Source organism: Crocuta crocuta, unplaced genomic scaffold (assembly GCF_008692635.1).
Source record: "Crocuta crocuta isolate KB4526 unplaced genomic scaffold, BGI_CrCroc_1.0 scaffold48, whole genome shotgun sequence".
In the NCBI taxonomy this organism is placed as follows: Eukaryota; Metazoa; Chordata; class Mammalia; order Carnivora; family Hyaenidae; genus Crocuta; species Crocuta crocuta.
Window position 1 is genome coordinate 10,726,547 of NW_027533089.1, and position 21,034 is coordinate 10,747,580.

General features: G+C 42.7%; 1 protein-coding gene across 3 annotated transcripts in view; it reads left to right on the forward strand.

Annotated features, from left to right (window-relative positions):
* The window catches only part of TGFBR3 (transforming growth factor beta receptor 3), a 204,047-nt gene that overhangs the window by 81,137 nt on the left and 101,876 nt on the right, over window positions 1-21,034 (forward strand). For all 3 annotated transcript variants that reach the window (XM_077746098.1, XM_077746096.1, XM_077746097.1), the window contains exon 3: window positions 1,111-1,295. In XM_077746098.1, coding sequence (XP_077602224.1) covers window positions 1,111-1,295 — 185 coding nt within the window. The remainder of the gene's footprint in view (window positions 1-1,110; window positions 1,296-21,034) is intronic.

Below are 21,034 nucleotides of genomic sequence, written 5' to 3' on the forward strand. Positions count from 1 at the left end.
GAGGACAGAGGAAGAGTACCTCCCTCAGCCTGGGGTGTTTGTTGTGGGGGCAGTGTCAGAGTGGAAGAGGAATTTGGGTAAAGGAAACAAACTTGAATAGAGGCATGGAGTTAAGAAACATGGTATCTTTGGAGAACTGTAAGCCAGTTGGGGTTGCTGGGCAGGGAGGGATGAAGCTGGAGAGAGTGGAAAGGACCGATCAAGAAAGGCCTTGTGTGTCTGGCTGAGGAGCTTCATAGACCAGCAGTCCTTAAGGGACAGGACATGCCCACAGAGATGGGAGGGGCAGGCGTTCATATTGGGAATAACCATCCTGTTGAGCACCCTGGGTGACGTGGGTGGTGCTTGCATGGAAGGTGGCTTCGAGAGCTGGATACCAGAATCTCTTTTTAGGAAGATCTACAGTTGTCTAGAGGCAGAGCTGATGAGGACCACAGAAGGGAGAGCTGAGTAGGTATGGATGTGAGGATTTAAGTTTTGATGATTAGAGGAAGGGAGAATGAGGAAGCAGGAGCCAAGTATGTCCAGGGTTCTACTTTTCCTATTTGAAGTTCTACTCATACATTTCTCCCAGTCTCTTGGGAGGATTTTTCTGACCTCTGCCCCCAATTACCCCTGCTCATTATATCTTGCTTTGTATTGTTTTTAAGTTTGTTTCGCTCTCTAAGAAGGGGGGAGTGCTTAAAAAGTTGGGACTGTATCTTATACTTTATGGTGCAGTTTTAGGTGTTTAATATTATTTATGCATACTATTATTGGGCTTTAGGCAATTTATTCCATTTACTTCTGGTTTTCTTCTAAAAGAGGAAGGAATTGAACACAGATGTCAAACAGGAGGTTTCCTCCATCCAGAGGAATACATTTGTGACTTGTGTATCTAAAAGGGAATTTAAATAATCAAATACACATCAAAATCATCTAAAAGGAATGTAAGATGTTGGGGTTTTAGAATAGGCTAAGCTTTTTTGCCACTTAGTTCTGGAAAGAACTTAACCTGGAAAGTTTCCTCTGGTGCGTTGGCAGTGGCTTGATCATCCAGGATAATTAATTTAACTGTAGCACAATTAATTGCTGTTTCTGAGGGGTTTGCGTTTGTGATTCTTTCTGCAGATCCGGAGCCTGGGACCCAGTGTGAGTTGTCGCCTGTCAACGCCTCCCATCCTGTCCAGGCGTTAATGGAGAGCTTCACTGTCTTGTCGGGGTGTGCCAGCCGAGGCACGATGGGGCTGCCGCAGGAGGTGCACGTCCTGAACCTCCGTGCTGCTGACACAGGGCCCGACCAGACTCAGAGAGAGGTAGGCGCAGGTGCCATCCTTCTACTCGCTGCCCCTCTGAGTTTGTAAAGATACTTCTCTTTTTCTCCATTCTGGGTTTAGCAAGGATGCTCATGTGTGAACATAAATGGGGAAGAGGGGACACAGTGTACACTCAAGAGAAGGATTTCCAATAACAGATTGCTCTCTAGACTGGGCAAGTCTAGGACTTCATTCTGGAGAGATTTTTCAGCCTTGTAACTTTCCTGGCTACCCGTATTGGAAAGAATGTCTTAAGAACGTCGTCTTCTAAACATGGCTGTGAAAAAATAAGTTGCCATTTTCTGTAATTGTAAAATGTCTTTCTCATCTCCTGTGTACCTGGCTTTTTTCTTTCTTTGCTTTGTCTTATGAACCTGCTACCTCTGCAGAATGAGTCGGTAGAACACTCTGTAATAAAGATGGCAGCACTTCCTTATGCTACCTAGGCAGCTTCTCGAAGGTAGTGCTGGTCTAGGTGATGGAGATGAGCCAGGCTCAGAGTGACACAGTATTTCATCTGTCCTCAGCACTATATGAAGCACTTATACCTTAGCCTATGAAGTCCTATTATTATCCTGCTTTTACACGTGACAGACAGGTGCAAGATAAGTCACTTACATAAGGTCATCACCGTAAATGAAAAATGGCCTCCTCTTTCCTGTGGCTCAGAAATTACCTAGTTTGTGGGTAATGGTCGTCATAATTGAATATAACACACAGTTGCCATTCTTTCAGTATTTAAGCTTCTGTGTGTTAGAAATGTTATCAATCACGTATTATCCCTCCAGGCAGAGAGAAACCACAGTAAATCCTGATCACAGCAAAGTGTAGGAAAACTAATGCAGAATGGAATTTATCTTTGGGTTTTCTTCTGGTCAAGGAAATTAATTTCCAGAACTATTTGTTTATGTGCCTCAACCACTCTGCCTTTTGCGGAGAGTAGGAATAGGAGAGGTGAGGTGTCCAGAAGGAAAAGCAAGCTGATTTTAATCTCATGAAAGTGTGCAGAGTTGGCTCATTTCAAAGACAAATCATCTAACCTTTTCAGCTACATTGGAAATTATTGTTAATACACTTGGTTGCTTGCCATTGTTGCTGCAACACATATTTCAGGTCAGATTTCTTTATCCTAGCAATGTGTCTTTAATTCTTAACTTATGGGGGAGATTTGTGGTGGGAGGGAAAGGAGGAGGAGGAAACGCAGTTCCTATGAAGCGTTGCTGACTCCAGCAATTCTTTAGCAGCAATAATTACTCATTTTATATGTGCTCTCTCAGAGGAACTAAGAAAGAAAAGAAAGTTTGAGCTATTACAGAAGCAGCAACAGCAGAAATTCTGGATGTTAAATTGTGCGGTACACTTGTTGACTCTTAAAATAGATTCCAATAAGACGATTGAAGCAAAAGAAAAATACCTCCAGGAATGACAGCAGATTTCTTCCACACTTGCATTTACTACGTTAGATTAAAATGTTCATGGCAGTACTGAGGATATGTAAAACTAGCTGGCATCCAGGGACATGGTGTGTTCAGTGCGGGAGTAAAGAAATGGGGCCTACAGGGGATGGTTTCCAGAATCTGTTTAAAAACCTAAACATTACTCTTCTTTTTTCAGTATTTGTATAGTATATGTACATGTATGACTTGGGGTTAGTGATTTGAAGATATTTTGAGATGAGGCATCTGAGGGAAATTGTATTCTTTCTTTCTTTGGGGACTTTTTAAGAATTAGATGGTTGCAGGTCAGTCCTTTTTGAAAACAAGATGTTGGGATATGTGACCTTTGGAAATTCTGTCTGGCACTGAGTTGCTCTTGTATAGCAGACCCTTGGAGTATTTTATGTATAGCGTGAGTGAAGAGTATAACATCAGAGTGGTTGGGGCACGAGAGAATGAAAAGAGAGAATTAAAAGAGATTGTTGATGGGGGTGGAGAAATATTAAACCTCTCATCTTCTTCATGACTATGCAGCCACGCAGTTTTTAAATGATTTGAACTGTATGACTGAGCAATTCCACTTCTCTAAGTACATACCCCAAAGAAATGATAACATGTGCCCACACAAAAACTTGTCCCCAAATGTTTATGGCAGTGTTATTCGTATTAGTTAAAGAGTGGAAACAACCTGAATGTCCATCTAGTGACGAATGGATAAATAAATTGTGGTCGATCCACCCAATGAAGTGTTACTCACTAATAAAAAAGGAATGAAGCGCTGCCGTGTGCTGCCGTGTGGATGCACCTTGGAGACATGATGCTAAGTGGAAGAAGACAAAGAAGACCGACACAAAAGACAGACATATTGTATAAATCCATTTATATGAAATGTCCAGAATAGGCAGATGTATAGAAAACAAAGTAAAGTAGTGGTTGCTGAGGGCTGAAGGGCAAAAGAGAGAAATGGGGGTTGACCGCTAATGAGTACAGGGTTTCTTTTGGAGGGACAGAAATGTTCCAAAATTAAGTTGTGGTGATGGCTTCACAATTGCATATGAATATACTAAATGCCACTGATAAATGTGAATATACTAAACCTGTTGGATTGCACTTTAAATGAGTGAATTGTATGCTATGTGAATTTTATCTCAGTACATTCAACTTGGTAATATTGTAATTAGCCTATAAAGTTTACCTTAACTATATTCACTTTTTAAAAAACCAAGATTGCTTACTCCCTCAACCTGAAGTGACCTAACTGTTGTTCTCACTGGATAACTTAGTTTTTATAGATATCATGTGGCCTGTGCTAAAAATCACAGCTGATCTGTTTTTGGGTAACAGTGGGAGGACCACAGGTAGCCTTTGTGCACATCTCTGCTGAATAGTGAAGGCAGATACTTGTCAAAATATACTCACTCCAAGGTGTAATTGACCTTGATTCTGATGACCGAGCTAGTTGTTTTTCACCAGGTCCCCCTTAAATTACTAAATCATCTCTTTCCCCCAGCTTGTTCTTGGTGCAGGATCAGCACTAAGATCCATTATAAATCAACCCTTCTCTAACATTTTGCTAAATTCCTACCTCCCAGGCATCTTAAGGTTCTTCAGCTGAGGAGAGGCTGCTGCTTTTCCTGTGTGGAGGAGGTGACAGAGCCCTACACCTGGAAGTAATAACCTCAGGTTGACAAGATTTGGGGAAACAGTTACTTTTAAGTTAGAGAAACAATTTTATAGGCCAGCAGAGAATTTGTATCTGAAATTCGCTTGTTACAATAATGTATACAAAGCCTTCTGTAGCAAAGCACTGCTTTGCCATTGGCCTCCTTGCTGGGTTCTCCTCAGGACAGTGCAGAGACCTATAATTGTATTTTTCATCTGAGACCACACCTCTCATTTGTAATCATTGGTTTGGAAACAACAGGCCTGGAAGTGAACAGGAAACTTGAAAAAGACTCTCTGGCGACAGAGAAGGGCAGAAGACAGTAAACAGCCTGGAGAGATCAGTTTTGTCTTTAGAAATATGTGGACACCGGTGTCATAATTTTCATCCTATGAAAAGGGGCTCTTGCTCTTTGACTTCAAAGTAAAATGCATACGTCCTCCTGCCAGAGTTTGGGCCCTTAGGGTGTTTCCTCATTTGAGAAGGGTTATAGCACCGCCAGAGGCTTGTTTACAGTAACATACTTTCATTAGTTGCTGGAATGGCAACAATTTTGATTCCTCTCATCTAATTTTTATTGTGACCTGCTTTTATGTGGTGATGTGTCTTTTCTATTTCCGATTTTCCTAATTGCCTGTTTACTATGAAAAGCTGCTGAGGCTAAGCCCCTAGTTAGCATCACCTATGTCTATAAAACACATGGTGTTTAAACTTATATATTTCTCTTGCCATTAAAGCAGTAACCAATAATGTCCGCGCCAATAACTGGCTGCGTGGAGGAAAGATCTGGAAGGCTCCATTGTCATGGGAAAGAGACCAGATTTAATAACTTTATCCCTCAGAAAGTTCAGAACCGTTCATACTTTCATGTATTTGCTTATTCTCTGCCTCATTCCAAAGAAAGGATTTAGGATGGGCTTACAATAGACATCTCAACAGTGTAAGCTGAAATGCAGGATGACAACAAAGCAAAAAGGAAAACATAGTTGTTGGCTGAATGGGTTAATGTGGTTGGTATGGTTGAGTATGACATTTGGATCCACACATCTTAGCAGGCGGGGCCAAATGGGATGTGTGGTTAATCACACTTGCGGCTCTAAGTCATTTTCACTTTGTGCCTTCTTGAGGACTGTAGCATAAAGTTGTTCCTTCCTGTTTTTTTTTTTTTTAATAATGTTTATTTATTTTTTAGAGTCAGAGCGTGAGCAGGGGGAGGGGCAGAGAGAGGGAGACATAGAATCTGAAGCAGGCTCCAGGCTCTGAGCCTGACACAGGGCTGGAACTCAAGAACCGTGAGATCATGACCTGAGCCGAAGTTGTATGCTTAACCAACTGAGCCACCCAGGCGCCCCTCCTGCTTCTTTTTGAGGGCAGGAAAGGCCACAGTTGGGAGAAAGAGAAGGAAGTAAGCACATCTATCTGAAATGCTAACTGTTCTGCTTGCTTCTTAACATTTCCTGTACCACCGAGTTACAATAACAGCAACGATCGTGGTGGCTGTGAAGTGCCTGCTCAGGGCCAGCCACTTCCCCGATGCTCGTATTATCTCTGCTGGGTCCTCACTGTCACCAGGCAAAGGAGCGAGGCTTAGGGAGGCAGTGGAGGATACTGGGTCGGTTGGACTCTTGCAGCCCAAGCTTTCCCCATTCTTCCCATCCACTTCCTTCCTGTCTTCCACTCTTACCTTGTTCCTGGCTCTGAAACTTGCTGTCCACTTTGACTCTACCTGTAGGGTGAGCCAGCTGATCTCCTACTGGGGGTTTGGGTTTCCTACATAGGCTGATGACAGCTCATCCCAGGGCCCCCAGTCCCTTTTCATTCCTTTCTTCTGGCTTTGGGGCAGTATTAAGGTTAGTCTCTTGTTGTCTTTTTTCCTCTCTCATTTAGAAGATTATCACATCAGATGTTAGTAATTCTAAAATGCAGGAAGCTGGGGAGCCCTTGCACTCTACATGGCCATTAATGGTCACACCAAATGCCACCTCCCATCTGTCCTTAATAGTTGATTATTTTCTCCCCTCCCTCCCCCCGTAAGGCTTTCAGCTGCCTTCACAAAAGTAACCCACCTGTTCTCTCCTTGCAATCCATGACTTCTTGCGAGCGATTTGTTTGAACCATGTGATAAGGGAGAATGAACAAATTAAAGTATTCTTCCTGCTATGAATGAAATGGGCGAGCTTTAGCCTGTGAACTTTGACATCTGATTTGACATCTTTTTTACTTACTTTGAGGAATGTGGCAGTCCAGGGATTATATATTTTGGAGATCCCTACTTCCTACCAACTCACCTATACATGGTCTTTCCTCTGTTTCTACAATGTTAGTGGGTGAACAACATTTCTCTTCCCCATTATTTTTAAAAAATGTTTTAACATTTATTTATTTTTGAGAGACAACATTAGCAGGGAAAGGGCAGAGAGAGAGGGAGACACAGAATCTAATGCAGGATCCAGGCTCTGAGCTGTCAGCACAGAGCCCAATGTGGGGCTTGAACCCATGAACCATGAGATCCTGACCTGAGCTGAAGTCAGACGCTTGACTGAGCCACCCATGCACCCCATCTTCCCCCTCAGTTATTAAAATATAGACCGAGCAACTCACGGGTGAGGGGGAATGGGCTGTATCTTACCTTTAGTCATCACCACCAAAGGAACAGATACAAAATTGCAAGACTGGCTTTTTGGAGACTACCTATGTGAGAGCAAAAATGTCCGATGAACACCAAGCAGTAGCACACTAACTACATTCCTTCTCTGCCTGGGACCATTTTTCCTCTGCAGTTATTCATGAGTGAGTTGCCAGCGCTAGTCTTGTGTATGTGCAGAAAAAATCCAAATGAACTCAAGGCTGTTAATGTTTCAGAGATCTTACATGTAGTATACGCTTAGCAAGTGTCAGAGTAAACTGCTCACACACAGACACTGTATATTGGTGAAATTTAGTTACTAAACAAATACCTTCCATGCATAAACGCTGCCTGGTGTTTGTTTAAATGGAGATTGTTTTGGAAATCGCTCCAGCCTTTTAGGTGAGATTACCTCTGAACTGGCCATTTTGTGGCAGACCTAGAACAGATATATCAGAAAGTTAAACTGACAACAGGGGTCACATTTCTCAATTCATTTAGTGTTCCTGTGGAATTTATTTAATTAATTTGAAAGACAGCTGAATCTGACTCTCATGCAGGATTGGAGGATCTAAATAAACAGGCCAGCCACATCATTTGAAGGGAGCTGCCTCTTCACTTGAAGATAGTCAGTAGTTTTTTTTCTAAAGTTTTTACTTATTTATTTTTGAGCGAGAGATAGAGGGAGAGAAGACAAGTGGGGTAGGGGTAGAACGAGGTGGGATGGAGCATCTGAGGCAGGCTCCAGGCTCCGTGCTGACAGCAGAGTGCCCGATGCAGGGTTTCGAACCCATGAACCATGAGATCATGACCTGAGCTGAAGTCAGACGCTTAAATCAACTGAGCCACCTCCCCCCCTCACCCCCAGATACTCAATACAGTTTAAGTGACGACACCCTGCCGGGCATTATGCAGGTGCTAGCTATGAGCAGGGTTGGGGACAGCAAGGCAACTAGAACTGGTTGCTGGCTCAGCAGAGGACAATGTAGGCCAGTTTAGAACTGGCCATGCTAGTCAAGGATGGTTTCTAACATGTTGAGGCAAGATGCTGAATCAGAAACTGCAGCCAACTCTCAAATAAGAACTCTCCAGAAACCCACTTCTGGAAGTGTAGAAAAAAGTGAAAGCAGAAATCAGAGCGATAATAGTAAACATCAGGGTTTAGCAAACAAATCGGAACACAAACTAAGCAAAAAAGTTACGACATTCCTACCAAGATGCTGGCTGGCCACATCGCGTCAACCCTATCATTCATCATAGTAATGTCCAGATGCTGTAAAATTGCCCTCAGAAAGCACTGCGTCTTGCTCCACCAGAGGGACTGAGCCTGGTTGGTCCCTGCTGTTTTAGCATGAGGTAATGCGGGTTAAATTTTTTGCTGGTTGGGAGGTGACAGATTGAAAAAGCCTTTCATGATTGTTTCTTCCCCATCTGGAGAAGACACTGCCTTGACCCACTCTAAAATCTGTTCAGCGTTTTCTAGCCAGTGTCGTGTTCACTTTTATGGACGTTGGGATTACAGCTCTGATCCATACCGTTTTTGCTGTGGTAATTCCTCTTGACTTTAAAAAAATTGTAATTTCCTAAAATGTTGTTAGAAAATGTTTTTTACAGGAGCCCTCTCCACATGTGAAAATGTGACTTTTTGCTTTTAGGACTTTTTGGAGAGTATTTTAACAAGCAGTAGACCAAAGTAAGAGGCAAGTCCACAAATCTGAGACCCAGATGTGCTGATTGGGCAAATGCCCAGCTTGTGTGTGCAGAGTGTCCAAATCTCCAGCTTGTGCTTTCTTGTTTTCATTGCTTATCTGCTATCTTGACATTTTGTTTGAGAATAAAAAGAAATTTACTGCTAATATCTCTGATTTAAATACTCTGCAGAAATGTTTTTATATCCCTTTCAATCGTTCCCCCACTGTGTTTTCTGAGTGTTTCTGCAGATATTAGCATATTTAATTATTTTGCTTTTCCTTCTTCTACACTAAAGAGGCCAAGCATGAACGTGGCCCTGCTGATCATCTCTCCACGCTCTTCTGCGTCTCTTATCCTTGCCTCTCCCCCTTCTTGAATGAGTGAACGTCTTTGTGTCCTGCCTTTGCCTTCTCTCCTCTCTGCAGCTTGACTTCTGTTCTCCTGAGCTCATCTCTGCTGATGCCCTTCGGACCAACTCATGGGATGCTGGGAGTGGAGGGCTGCCCTGGAGACAGTCTAGACTTAACTCCCATACAGAGGAGACCAGGGCCAGGGAGTGAAGTGACGACTTATTCACTGTCAGACAAGAGGTTGGTGCCAGTGCAGGCCTGGAACCCAGGGGTCCCGATTCCTCTGGCAGGGCGCTTTCTACCCAAGCACCTTTCCCCACTGTTAGTTGTCCTCAGCATCTTTTGCTGCACCCCCTCTTCTGGCATCTCCCTCTGGGCTTCAGGATATTACCTTAGCCTGGTTCTCCTTCTACCCTATCATCTGTTTTTCTGTTTCTTTCCCAGCGATTTGTTCCTTCTTAAGGGTTCCTGACTGGAGTGTGGTCTTTGGCCTCTTTTTTCACCCTGTCTGTTGTCCCTGGATCACTCGTCTGTTGTCTGGATTTGGGTTGTCACTTCCATGCGAAAGGATCCGGACAGTCCCTCCAGGCTTCTCCAGTGGAGCCCCAGTCAGGTGCCGAAAGAACCCTGCCTCCCAGGTCGTACCTCAAGCTTCCAGGTGCCTGGAACGTGCTGTGGGGGAGTGGTCACCCCAAGGTTCTGTCTGGTGTTAATCTCACTCAGTGCCCAAGCGTGTGCCTCTGGGTGAGTTACTTCATTCTCTAAGGCTGATTTGCTCATCTCTAAAATGCAGATGATAGTAGCAGTTCCTTAGAGTGTTCAATGAGGTTTGAGAGATGTCTGGATGGCCCTGAGGGCTGCCATGTGTGCCTGGCATACAGTAAACAATCAAGTGCTAGCTCTTTTTCTCATCTCTGAAGTGGAATGTGAGCCAGTCTTCTCCTCACCCCGGTGCTGTTTGTCAGTCCAACTCCCCTCTCCTATCAGTGTGGCCACTGCCATCTGTCTTGGGTCCTCTGAACCATCATGGATTCACCCGTCCCTTTCGAACCCTGTATTGGTCAATCACCAAGTTTTATTGACATTTCCTCTGAAATTTCTCTTGAATTTCTGTATTTATCTCCACTTACCCTGCAGCTTTTTTTTTTTTTTTTTTTTAATTTGAGAAAGAGAGAGATTGAGAGAATCTTAAGCAGGCTCCATGCTTGGCATGGAGCCCAAGTTCAGGGTTCGATTCCAGGACCCAGGATCATGACCTGAGCTTAAATTGCATTGGAAGCTCAACTGACTGAGTCACCTAGGTGCCCCCTACCCTACAGCTTTTTAAACCGGTTTCCTGGGACTGATTGTTTCAGTCTAGCTTGTGAACCCTTTCTTAAAACCAGTTTTCTCTACATGACACTTCATAATTCATTTATAGACGCATTCAGTGAGTTACTCACTGAGAACCTACTGCCTCTTTAGTAGACGTTCTGCTACATCCTTTTTATCTTAATTTTTTTAATGTTTTATTTTTGAGAGAGAGAGAGAGAGAGAATGAGCAAAGGAGGAGCAAACAGAGAGGGAGACAGAGGATCTGAAGTGGGCTTCATGCTGACAGCAGTTAGCCTATGCAGGGACTTGAAGTCACAAACCATGAGACCATGATGACCTGAGCTGAAGTCGGACATTCAACCGACTGAGCCACCCAGGAGCCCCAGTTCAGCTACATTCTTACTCATGTTTATGTCTTCAGCATTTATTGAGAATTGAGAGCAAATAAATTTTAATGCAATGTGACAAATAATATGACCATTATTAGTTCTAAAATTAACAAAATTTTGTAGAAGCCCAACAGAGGCAGTGGTAATTCTATCTGCAGGTGTGGGAACGATTCCCAGAAGAGAGCATTTAATAAAGGGCTTGAAAGTCAAGTAGAAGTTTCTGGGCAGAAGAGAAGAGAGGCCTCAGTATACACAGAGGGAAAAGCAGAAACCACATGTAGAGGAAAAATTCCTCCATGTACATGTGTGTGGCTGGGGTACAGTTCAAGGAGTGCAAAACTATGGCCTTTGGGCCAAATTCTGCCTGCTGCCTGTTTTATATGTACATAATTTACATACCATAAAGTTTAGTTTTCAGCTCTCCGAAAAGAAACTTTGTACCCATTAACAGTCACCCGCCATTGCCTGTGGTCCTAACCCCTGCCCTAGCCACCTAGAAGTAGAAGTAAAGTCTACTTTATTTCTTTATTTTGGCCATTTTATATAGATGAAATCTTATAGTATATGTGATTTTTATGACTGACTTCTTTCACTTAACGTAATGCATTTGAGATTCATCCATGTTGTAGCATGTATTTGTTATTTCATTCCTTTTTATTCCCAAACAGTATTCTATTGTATGGCTCTACCGTACTTTGCTTATCCATTCACTAGTCTGATATGTTTTTCTAAGTGAAGTTTTTTTTGTTTTTTGTTTTTTTTGGTAAATAAAGCAATGTATTTGGAACATAGCCGTGCCCATTCATTTATCTATCACCTATGGCTGCTTTCTTACTGCCATGGCAGACTTGAGTAGTGTGACAAAGTCTGAAAGATTGATGAAATGGCCATTTGCTTGCCCACCAGTGGAATAGAGATTGGGGACCATGGTGGGGACACTGGGGGTAGGTGGGGGGGGGCTGGGCCTTGAAAGTGAGAAGGCTACATGAGTGACGGTTTGGACTAACCCCATGGATCCGTGTTTCTCCAAGTGTGTAAGGTATGTGAACCCTCTGCTTCCGAACCCCAAAGAATTGTTTAAGTGCAGATTCCTGAGCCTCATGCCTGACCTTCCAGGTGAATCCATTGCCTCACACTTTTTTTTTTTCCTAATTCCACCTGAACTTCCCTCTTAACTCATTCAACCGGTGCCTTGCTAGAAGCGTATTTGTAAGTCTTAACTCTTCAGCAAACTCTTCCCTTGGTCCTTTATCCTCTTCCTCCTCCCTCTCCTCTAAAATTGTTCTGAATCCACCCCCCCAACCCGGCACAGTCTGTACCTCCTCAGAGTATGGGGTTGTATTTTTTCTTCTGAGTCATGCGTTAATCTTGCACACACAGCTGATGAGTGGACTCCTTAGAGGCAGAAACCAAGTCTTGGACCTCTTTTGCTTTGTGTATATTGAGTTCTTGAATGATGCCAAGGATGTAAGTCTTCTGACACTACCCCTTTCACACTCTGTACCTTTATTTGTCTTACACTGTATCCATGGACTTGGCGTTTTGTTCTCAGGCCTCTCTTAACCACTCTAGCTGAGCAGGTACCCTCCATTTTGTATTATGGCTTTGATTTCTTTTTCCTAATTAAATCTCATGCTATAGCTGAGATTAAAGTATCCAGAGCTCTGTGTCAGTCCTTCCCATTTCTGAGTCCATTTCTGAGTTTTTGTTACATTTTTTTTCTGTACTATTACAGACTGTAGTCATTTGCTAGTAAGCTAGTTAGTCCTTTCCCTCAGCTGGGTGAAAAGCTGTAAATGGTTTTCAACTCCATGCAGCTCCCTTGGGTAACTCTTATGACCTGAGCCAGGTTTGAAGTTAGGCCATTAAGAATGATCTGTCTTCATGATGTAGGGGATGATTCCCAGCCAATTCTTAATGTGGCTGGAATTAATTAACCTTGATTCTGCCAATTGAGAAAGGGTATTTTACTCTACCCTGTATTGTTAAATATCTAATAACTTGATTTTTTTATTTTGTTTTTTTGCTCAGTGAGCACTTAAAATATCCCTGCCTGTATAGTAATTTGTTCCCTGTTTAATGTGGCTTTTTCCTTTGTTTACTCTGGACTCAAGTCTTTGTAGCTTGTTTTCTAAGTCAGCTCAAAAGTTGCTGGTCATTGGATTTGGCAGCGTTTTCAAGCTTTACCCACCAGAACCCTACAGGAAGTTGTGTGTCGGCCAGAAGAGTCTGTTTATTTAAAGCATGGTGTCCAGCAGAAGCAATCCATTTATGAGGGTCTGTTCTTAAAGGTGCAGGAATCTGGATCTGTGTTTGGAAGACCTGTTGCTTTGACTTCCATTGCAAATGTGTGCCCTGTCCTTTCCTTTCCAGACTGCCAGGGCACCTCACCTAGACTGGTGGGTAATTGAAATAGTCCTTTCTGAGCTTCTCGGACTTGTCTGAAATGTTGAAGTATCAGTGTCCAGATACCAGATAGCTCTTTTAATCTCTTAAGAATAGGATTGAAAACTATTTTTTTGTGTGTGTGAATTAGCTTTTAGAAGTTTATTGGTTACTATTTTTTTTAATGTTTATTTATTTTTTAGGGAGAGAGAGAATGGGGGAGGGGCAGAGAGAGAGGGATATGCAGAATCTGAAGCGGGGTCCAGGCTCTGAGCCGTCAGCAGAGAGCCCGACGTGGGGCTCCAACCCACAAGTGGTGAGATCATGACCTGAGCTGAAGTCGGATGCCTAACCAACTGAGCCACCCAGGCACCCTACCATTTTCAAATATTCTGATAGGGTTTTGCTCTGAGTGCCCTCCTGATGTGGAATACTAAAACTAAGTTGAAATGTCTATACTTTTGACTCCTGGGTATGGTTCCTTGTCCCCCGTCATCTGGTATAGTCTAGGTTCTAGTCCAAGACATCATGCAATAGTGCTTTATATTAATGGCATTTTTTACCCAAATTCCAGAGTCCCTTAGCTGAATCTGGAATTTTTACATCCTTTGGGGGAAGACAGGAAAATTGCGGGTATGATTTGACTTCTGTTGAAAATAGAAAGACTAGCTGGGTTTAACTATGAGCCAAGGATCCAGGATCACTACAGTAGCCTAATTCTCACCTGGAGCCCAAGTACCACATTGTGCACATTAGTTTGATTTCTCTTTGTTGATACATGTGTACACTTACCTGATTCTTTCTGAATTTGCTATAGCAAATTGGTTGATGTGGCTGTAGTTTGTATGTGCCTAGCACTGGATTTGCCACAGGGCAGGTACTGAGTATGTCTACACTGATTTAGATGGAAGCAGCATTCATTATCTTAAGAGGTGAGGGCCTTTGGCAAGTGTGGCCTCACTCCTAGTGATGTCAGCACATGTGCAGGTGCCTTGGGAGAGAGGGAAAAAGAGACGTTGCAGCTGAGAGTACTGAGAAATGGAGGGTGGGCAGAAAATAGGATGTTTCTTAGCTGTACCCATGCTGTGGAGTGGGGAATGGTCTTTTAGTGGTCAGCAGTTGGATCTTTTTGTGAGATGAAAGTTTTATTGAGATTCCTACTTCCAAATAGCTACAAAAGAGCATTGACTTGCTTGAAGTCTCAGGTAAATTTAACTTTTAAGAACAATATTTTACACATTCCTCTCCTACTCCTCTCAACCTCAGGTCGATAGATATGCACTAGTGCTTTCCTTGGGAATCAGTAGTTTCTGAGAATAAAGGACGAATCTAAAGTCCAAGGGAGCTAAAGGTCCATTTGGGCATGGACATGCGTGTTTTGGTGTGAGAGTTACGGGTCTTTAGGGTGTCTCCTTTACTTTGCCACTTAGAACTGTAAATTGGGGGGCCTTCCAAAGTCAAAGGCGATTGAAGAGTTTAATTTCCAATGATGAGTCATGTTTGGGCATTTTGCCTTCATCATCTGGCTCCAGAGGACTTATGGGGGCCAATTGTTCTTATATTCTGAACACCACCGCCCCCCCATCCCCAGATTTTATCTGGTGCAGTTGGCCAAAGGACTCTGCCTGTTCCCCACTGTTAGTTCTTTCTGCTGAGTCTAGCACCATTTAGAGGTTTTAACACTGGCCCTTTATGACTCCGTATGTTATTAGTGTTGCCGTTTTGTTTCGTGCTTTGGTAGACTGAAGATTCCATTCCATCCCCCCTCCATTGTTGTTAAGATAGTGAGAATGTAAATGAAATGGTAATACTACCATTGTGAACAAGTCTTTCTCTGAAAAGATTTTTTTTCATTTTTAATGCTGTAAATATCTAATTTCTAGTGTTTTAGTTGGAAGCTGTTCAAATTTCCCGAATCATAAAATCTTTCAAAGCCTACTCCAAGTTACTTTTTCTTGATTCCATTCTCCTCCTTTTTGCATTAAAAAAAGAAAGAAAGAAAAAAGAAACCGGCCTATTTCCAAATAGGGAAATGACCTCTGTTTATTAGAGACCAGAGTGACACGGACCCCTGACTTGCTGTGCGCTTTTTTGATGTGTTTTGGAGCTGTGTACAAGGGTGCTATTTAGTTCTGTTTTTGCCATGTGTTTTTATATACATTTCCTAAACACTTTCCCTGGCTCGGTACTATTACTGTGTATACGTCCTACATGTGTTTCCTATTTTTTATGACTCATACTTACGGCACTCATAAAGATTTATCCTTTATCTTGGCTCTGAGTAATGAGTCCACTTGCACGTTTCCAGCAGCGATGTGGGGTGGGACTTTCACTGAATCCTACAGGGTAGGCCTTTTCAAGGCACAGTGCAGGAAACATGACCTATTCATCTGAAGGTACTACTTACTTCTCCTTCCCAAAGGAACAGTCAGCTCAGTTTTTGTGAATTTATTAATTTGTATTTTCCAAATTTTCCTTTCCCTTTGCCCCTTTTAGCCATTCTGCTGCTTATTGCGAGGCCACCAGGAGGCGACTAGATGGAACAAATGCTCCGCTCCTTTTCCCTGCTGGTAACTGTCTGAAAGGGTTTGGTGGAGGAAAAAATGGAAATAGTTCAGCTAAAATGATACCTGTATTACATGTGGCAGCAAATACCCAGGGGGCTCTTCTTGGGCTCAAATAAACATCCAGATCCAAGAGACTGTCACAGGCTGCAGCTGGCTTAATCTACTTACAGAGATCTAGGGTGGGGACCACAGCTTACAGCTGGGCAGCATGACATCCCTCTTTTTTGGATGTCTTGTGGCTCTCTGCACATCAGTTCATATTGCCATCCAGAGCTCTCCAGTGGATGGATCAAATCCCAGGAGATCTACATGGTGTGTGTTTTTCTGTCTTGCCCTGGTTCAGAAACTTCATACCTCCTTGGAGCTAATAGGCAACTATGCTCTATAGGAATAGTGTCCATGGTGGCCATGAAGGAAATACCTGATTTATGAGTGCCACTGCTCTTAGGGAAGCCCCCAAATCTCTCTTCCTATCAGGTATTTTTAATCTTTCCAGTGCTAGTACAGTTTTCCAGTTAGGAATAAAATTTTATCATAAGCAACTTGCCCATTATTATAGTTGGCATGTTGTTGTAGATTACCAAGGTTACAGAGTTAAGAGAGTTAACAGAAGAGCAAATTCTCATGTAAAGGAGGAATACATTTTGCCAACGCTTTGTCCACACCTGTGGTAGGCTAAATAATGGCCCCCAAAGATATGCCCATATCCTATTCCTCAAGATATTACTACATGAATGTTTTATAGAAAATGCTGCTTTGTGAGTGCTTTATAGAACAAGTCTCTGCACATGTGATTAGTTGAAGGATTTTTAGGTGAGAAGATTCTCCTGGATTATCTGAGCGCCCTCTAAAGGCAATCACATGTGTCCTGTAAGACAGAGATTTGATAGAGACAAAAGGAGAGAAGGCCATCTGACTCTGCAGGCAGAGATAGGAGTGACAGGGCCCCAAGCCAAGAAATAACAACAGCTGTGGGAGGCCAGAAGAGCAAGGAGTGGATTCTCTGCTAGAGCTCAGGAGGAAGCATGGCCCTGCTGACACCTTGACTTGGGCTCATTAACCTGATTTGGCACAGACTGATTTTGGACGTCTGGCTTCCAGAACAATGAAGGAATACACATCTGTTGTTTTAAGCCAGCAAATCTTTAGAAATTTGTTACAGCAGCCACAGGAAACTAATACACTCCCTCTTTCACATTAGCTTGGGGGGGTGATCTTGAGTTCCTTCCATGTAGTTCTCCTGCCCCCATTTGGTTCACTGGTCATGTTCTTCATCCTTATAAAAGACACTACCACTCATTTGCCAAGGCCAAGAACCTTGGCATTATCCATGAACTCTTTTATGTTTTCTCAGATGTCATGTCCGAGACTACCATATTCTGAATCATCCTCTACTTGACACTCCCCAACATACACACCAACCTTCCCCTCTGAAGTGGAGCCAGCATCACATCTTTATTTGAGACACAGTGAATGGCTAGCCCACATCCTTTTAGAGGACAAGATCTGGAGCTAGGGTTCTTGGATTGGAAGCCTGGCTCCACTGTTTATGAGCTATGTGACTCTGTAGGTTTTTAAATAATAGTATCTACTTCATAGATACTATGACAGTAAAACGGGTATAATGTGATAGTTGCTTTGAGCAGTGCTTGGACTATAATCACACAATGAGTGTTAGCTGCTGTCATTATTAACTAATAAGAGCTATTCTCCACGCAGTCATCCTTGTAAGTCCAAGTCACAAAACTCCACCTGAGCTTCCTGCAGTGGCTTCCCATTACGTTTAGAATAAAATCCCCGGCACAGTGGTGAGCCCTCGCCCACCCTCTCACCAATCTTACGGTGCTGCGGTTGTTGGGCCTGATGTCCTCCAGTGGCACAGAGCGCACTCCTGCCTCCCATCCTCTGCCTGGAGTACTTCTCGGTCCTTTCATCCAGTCCCTGCCCAGCTGGTACCTCTGCAGAGAAGCCTTCGTCGGCCACCCCATTTATTTATTTATTTAGTGTTTATTTTTAATTTTTTAAATGTTTATTTGTTAAAATTTTTTTAACATTTACTTATTTTTGAGAGAGAGACAGACAGACACAGACACAATGAGTAGGGGAAGAATAGATAGAGAGGGAGACACAGAATCCCATGCAGGCTCCAGGCTCTGAGCTGTCAGCACATAGTCCAACATAGGACTCTCTGTGTTGTAGGATGGTCCCAGGAACCATGAGATCATGACCTGAGCCAAAGTCAGATGGCTTAACCTACTGAGCCACGCAGGTGCCCCAAGTACTGTGTACTAATTCAGGTTTCAAGGTGTAGTGAATTGTGAGTGCTAATAGAGAACGTGGCCCTCCATTTATCAAGATCTTCTTTGTTTAAGGTTGAGCAAATCTATAAAACCGTGTGAGTCTCAGTTTCTTTATTTGTCAATAAAAAGAGACTGGGAAGATTGAGATCTAATATTTCTTTCAGTGCAGCTTTTTGAGTTTCTTTTTTGGGGGGGATCTACATTAAGAGTTAAGGTTATATTTTTAAATATAGTTAATTAATTTAGGTCTCCAAATTGAAAAACAGCATAACTTGCATTTAGTACAAAATACCAGTTGAAATGTAGATAAAAGTGTTTCTGGGATTGTTAAACTAGAAAATGTCTTTAAGGAAACCCTTAGCATCCAGTGGGAACCACTTAATAGCTGAAATGTAAACTAAGGGTATCTCATGTCTTTGTGTGTATGTGTGTTTTAAGAAAATGTGGATTAAGCAGGGTTTACTGATCTGGGACAAATCTGGCCTCCAGATACTTGGGAAATGCTTTTGAGTTTGACTGCTTAGATCTTACTGCCTTGTACAATAGAAATTTCATGATTTTCCAAACAGTTTTGCTATTTTATCAGGACAGAGTACACACAAAGAATCTCCCACTCTCTTTTATTTATTTGAAATACCAAAGATTAGAAGAACTAATCATTTCAGTTTGCCCAAGCAAAGGCCCTTCCTCATGGAATTAGACCCAGGCAGCTGGACAGTAATTGGCAGCAGCCTTCGTAGACTGTACACCAGTGCAAAGAATTGTGGGAGTGAGGAGGGCAAGAGCTCGTGGAGCTCATGCTTGGATGTGTAGACCAGAGAACAACACCTGTAAACAGAAAAGACAGAGACATCAACACATATTATTGCTCTAAACACATATGATAAAAACTTCGCCAAACAGGCTTAATCAAGGACAGTTGGGCTGAGATAAACACAGAAGTGCTAAGGAATCAGGCATGTTGGAAGGATGTGAGGCTGGGGGAGGCTTGTTGCTGGAGTAATTGGAGCCAGGTGTGTTAGCCTGGCAATGGTTTTTGGAGGTGAGAATTTGGAGAGGTTTGAAATAGGGATGTGGTTTGGCTGAGGGCTAGAGGGAGAAATTTCCATGACTAGGGGAGGAGGCTGGTAAATAAAATAGAGCCGAGTTGAGGAATATGAAATACATTGAAGAAAGCAAGCACCTTGGCAGCTATGAAAGCGTGTGTCTGATAGCCTTGCCTCTTGGTGTTTTTGGTGGGAGAATGAGTGTTCAACCATGTACTCAGGTCTTCAAAGCTGGATGAATTGGTATAAACTTTAACACTGGGAGGGGCAACTTAGATAGACATCTAAAGATAGATGTTTGTCCCCAAACCTCCCAGCCACAGATTGGGGAAACTCTCTAGCTTTCCCTCATAACCTGGTGACTTCAGCTGCCTTGGAAGGAGTTCATGGCTTTAGCACTTCCCATGTGTGCCTGTTTCTCTGGAGTCATATTCCAGATGGAAAGGCAAGTGACTACATTTCTGTTCATACATTTGAGGTCACTTCAGAGTAGATGAGGTGTTGGGGTTAGGTGTGGAACCAATGTGTATTTTCAGGACCATGCATTCTTTGTTGGAGTCTGAAGTCCTCAGAATTGCAGTGGAATTTGGAGAGCAAGAGTTGGGTCTGTCCAGGTTAGCCTTGCCTGACCAGGAAGATGATAAAGAAACCTGTGAAGATGGCTAAATTTGTGCTGCCCCAAGCTCTGTCTCTTGGACCTGGTCTTTAAGGAGACCCAAATCCAAAAGTTTGAGGGGAAGGCTAGAAAATGGCAGAAGAAATGCTAGCTCTTTATTAGGAAGCCAGGTGGCTGAGGGTCAAGTATGCAAATGTCATTGGTTTGTAATCCTGCTTCAAAATCAAAGTACCCACTACAGGAAGGAGGTAACAGCACACTGATCTGGGCCAAAATCAAACACTGGTAAGCTGCTTCTTCAGAGGATTATGAAAATTGGCATTTTGGTCGGTCTTCTCAACACCCTTGCAAAGGACTTGTTGTTAGTTCTAGTTTACAGGCATGGAAATTGAGGCTGAGAGGTTAAAGACTCTACTCTAGGTCAGGAGCTTGGAAGCAGTTGGCAGAGGCCAAGCTTGAATCTGCCACGCATAATTCCTATAGATGGGGTCAGTGTGCCATGAGTAGCTTTGAGCAAAGTGCGTTTTCCCAAGGTTTAGACATTCATTCAATCATTAAATCAGTATTTATTAAGTGCCTGTTATTATCAGGCACGGTACCAGGCATTGGCAGCCCTGACACTCCTAATTTTGAGAATTTTGCCAAAGGTAGCAAAGATATAGCTGGTAGTGAATGCTTCCCCTGCTCTTGCTCCCATTGAGATGATCTCAGCCATTTTGCTCCTTAACCATGAGCTTAAGTATTGCTCCTGGTGTTGTTTGTTGACTCAGTCATATTGGAAAGGTGAGTCTTTGAACTACAGTGAAATAGCCATCTGGTAAGTATTACACGTAAATAGCTGGGTTGTCATCTATAGGTTAAGAGCTTAGAAAGAGGGGCAGGTTGGGACGTTCTGTTACTAACGATAGTTCTTTTCTATACAAACAACTCTCTCTACTGGATTATCTGTGCCAAAATATTACCAAATAGCTTGGAAACAGGTTACTGTTTTGCCCTTTAGGGATAAAAAGACCATGGAGTTGAATTTGGAAAGGAATCTTGGAAAATGTTTCAATAAAAATATATCATTCACATGCCCAAAAATTCAGCACTCCAGGGCTCCTGCTGGCAGAATCAGGTGAACTTTGAAATATATTATGACTTGATCTTGAATTCTTGCATATCTCAAGTAGGCTGAAAGTTAGTTATTTTTATTTTATTGGCAATGACCTTTTATCAGAAATACCTAGCCCGTATGCTTTAGATAGAAGCCAGCGGGCTTTCTGGTAACTTTCTATATATAATATAACTGCCTACTTTCCCCTTCAATTTTTTATAAAAATGTAAATGGAGGGATTTTTCAGCATCATGTTATG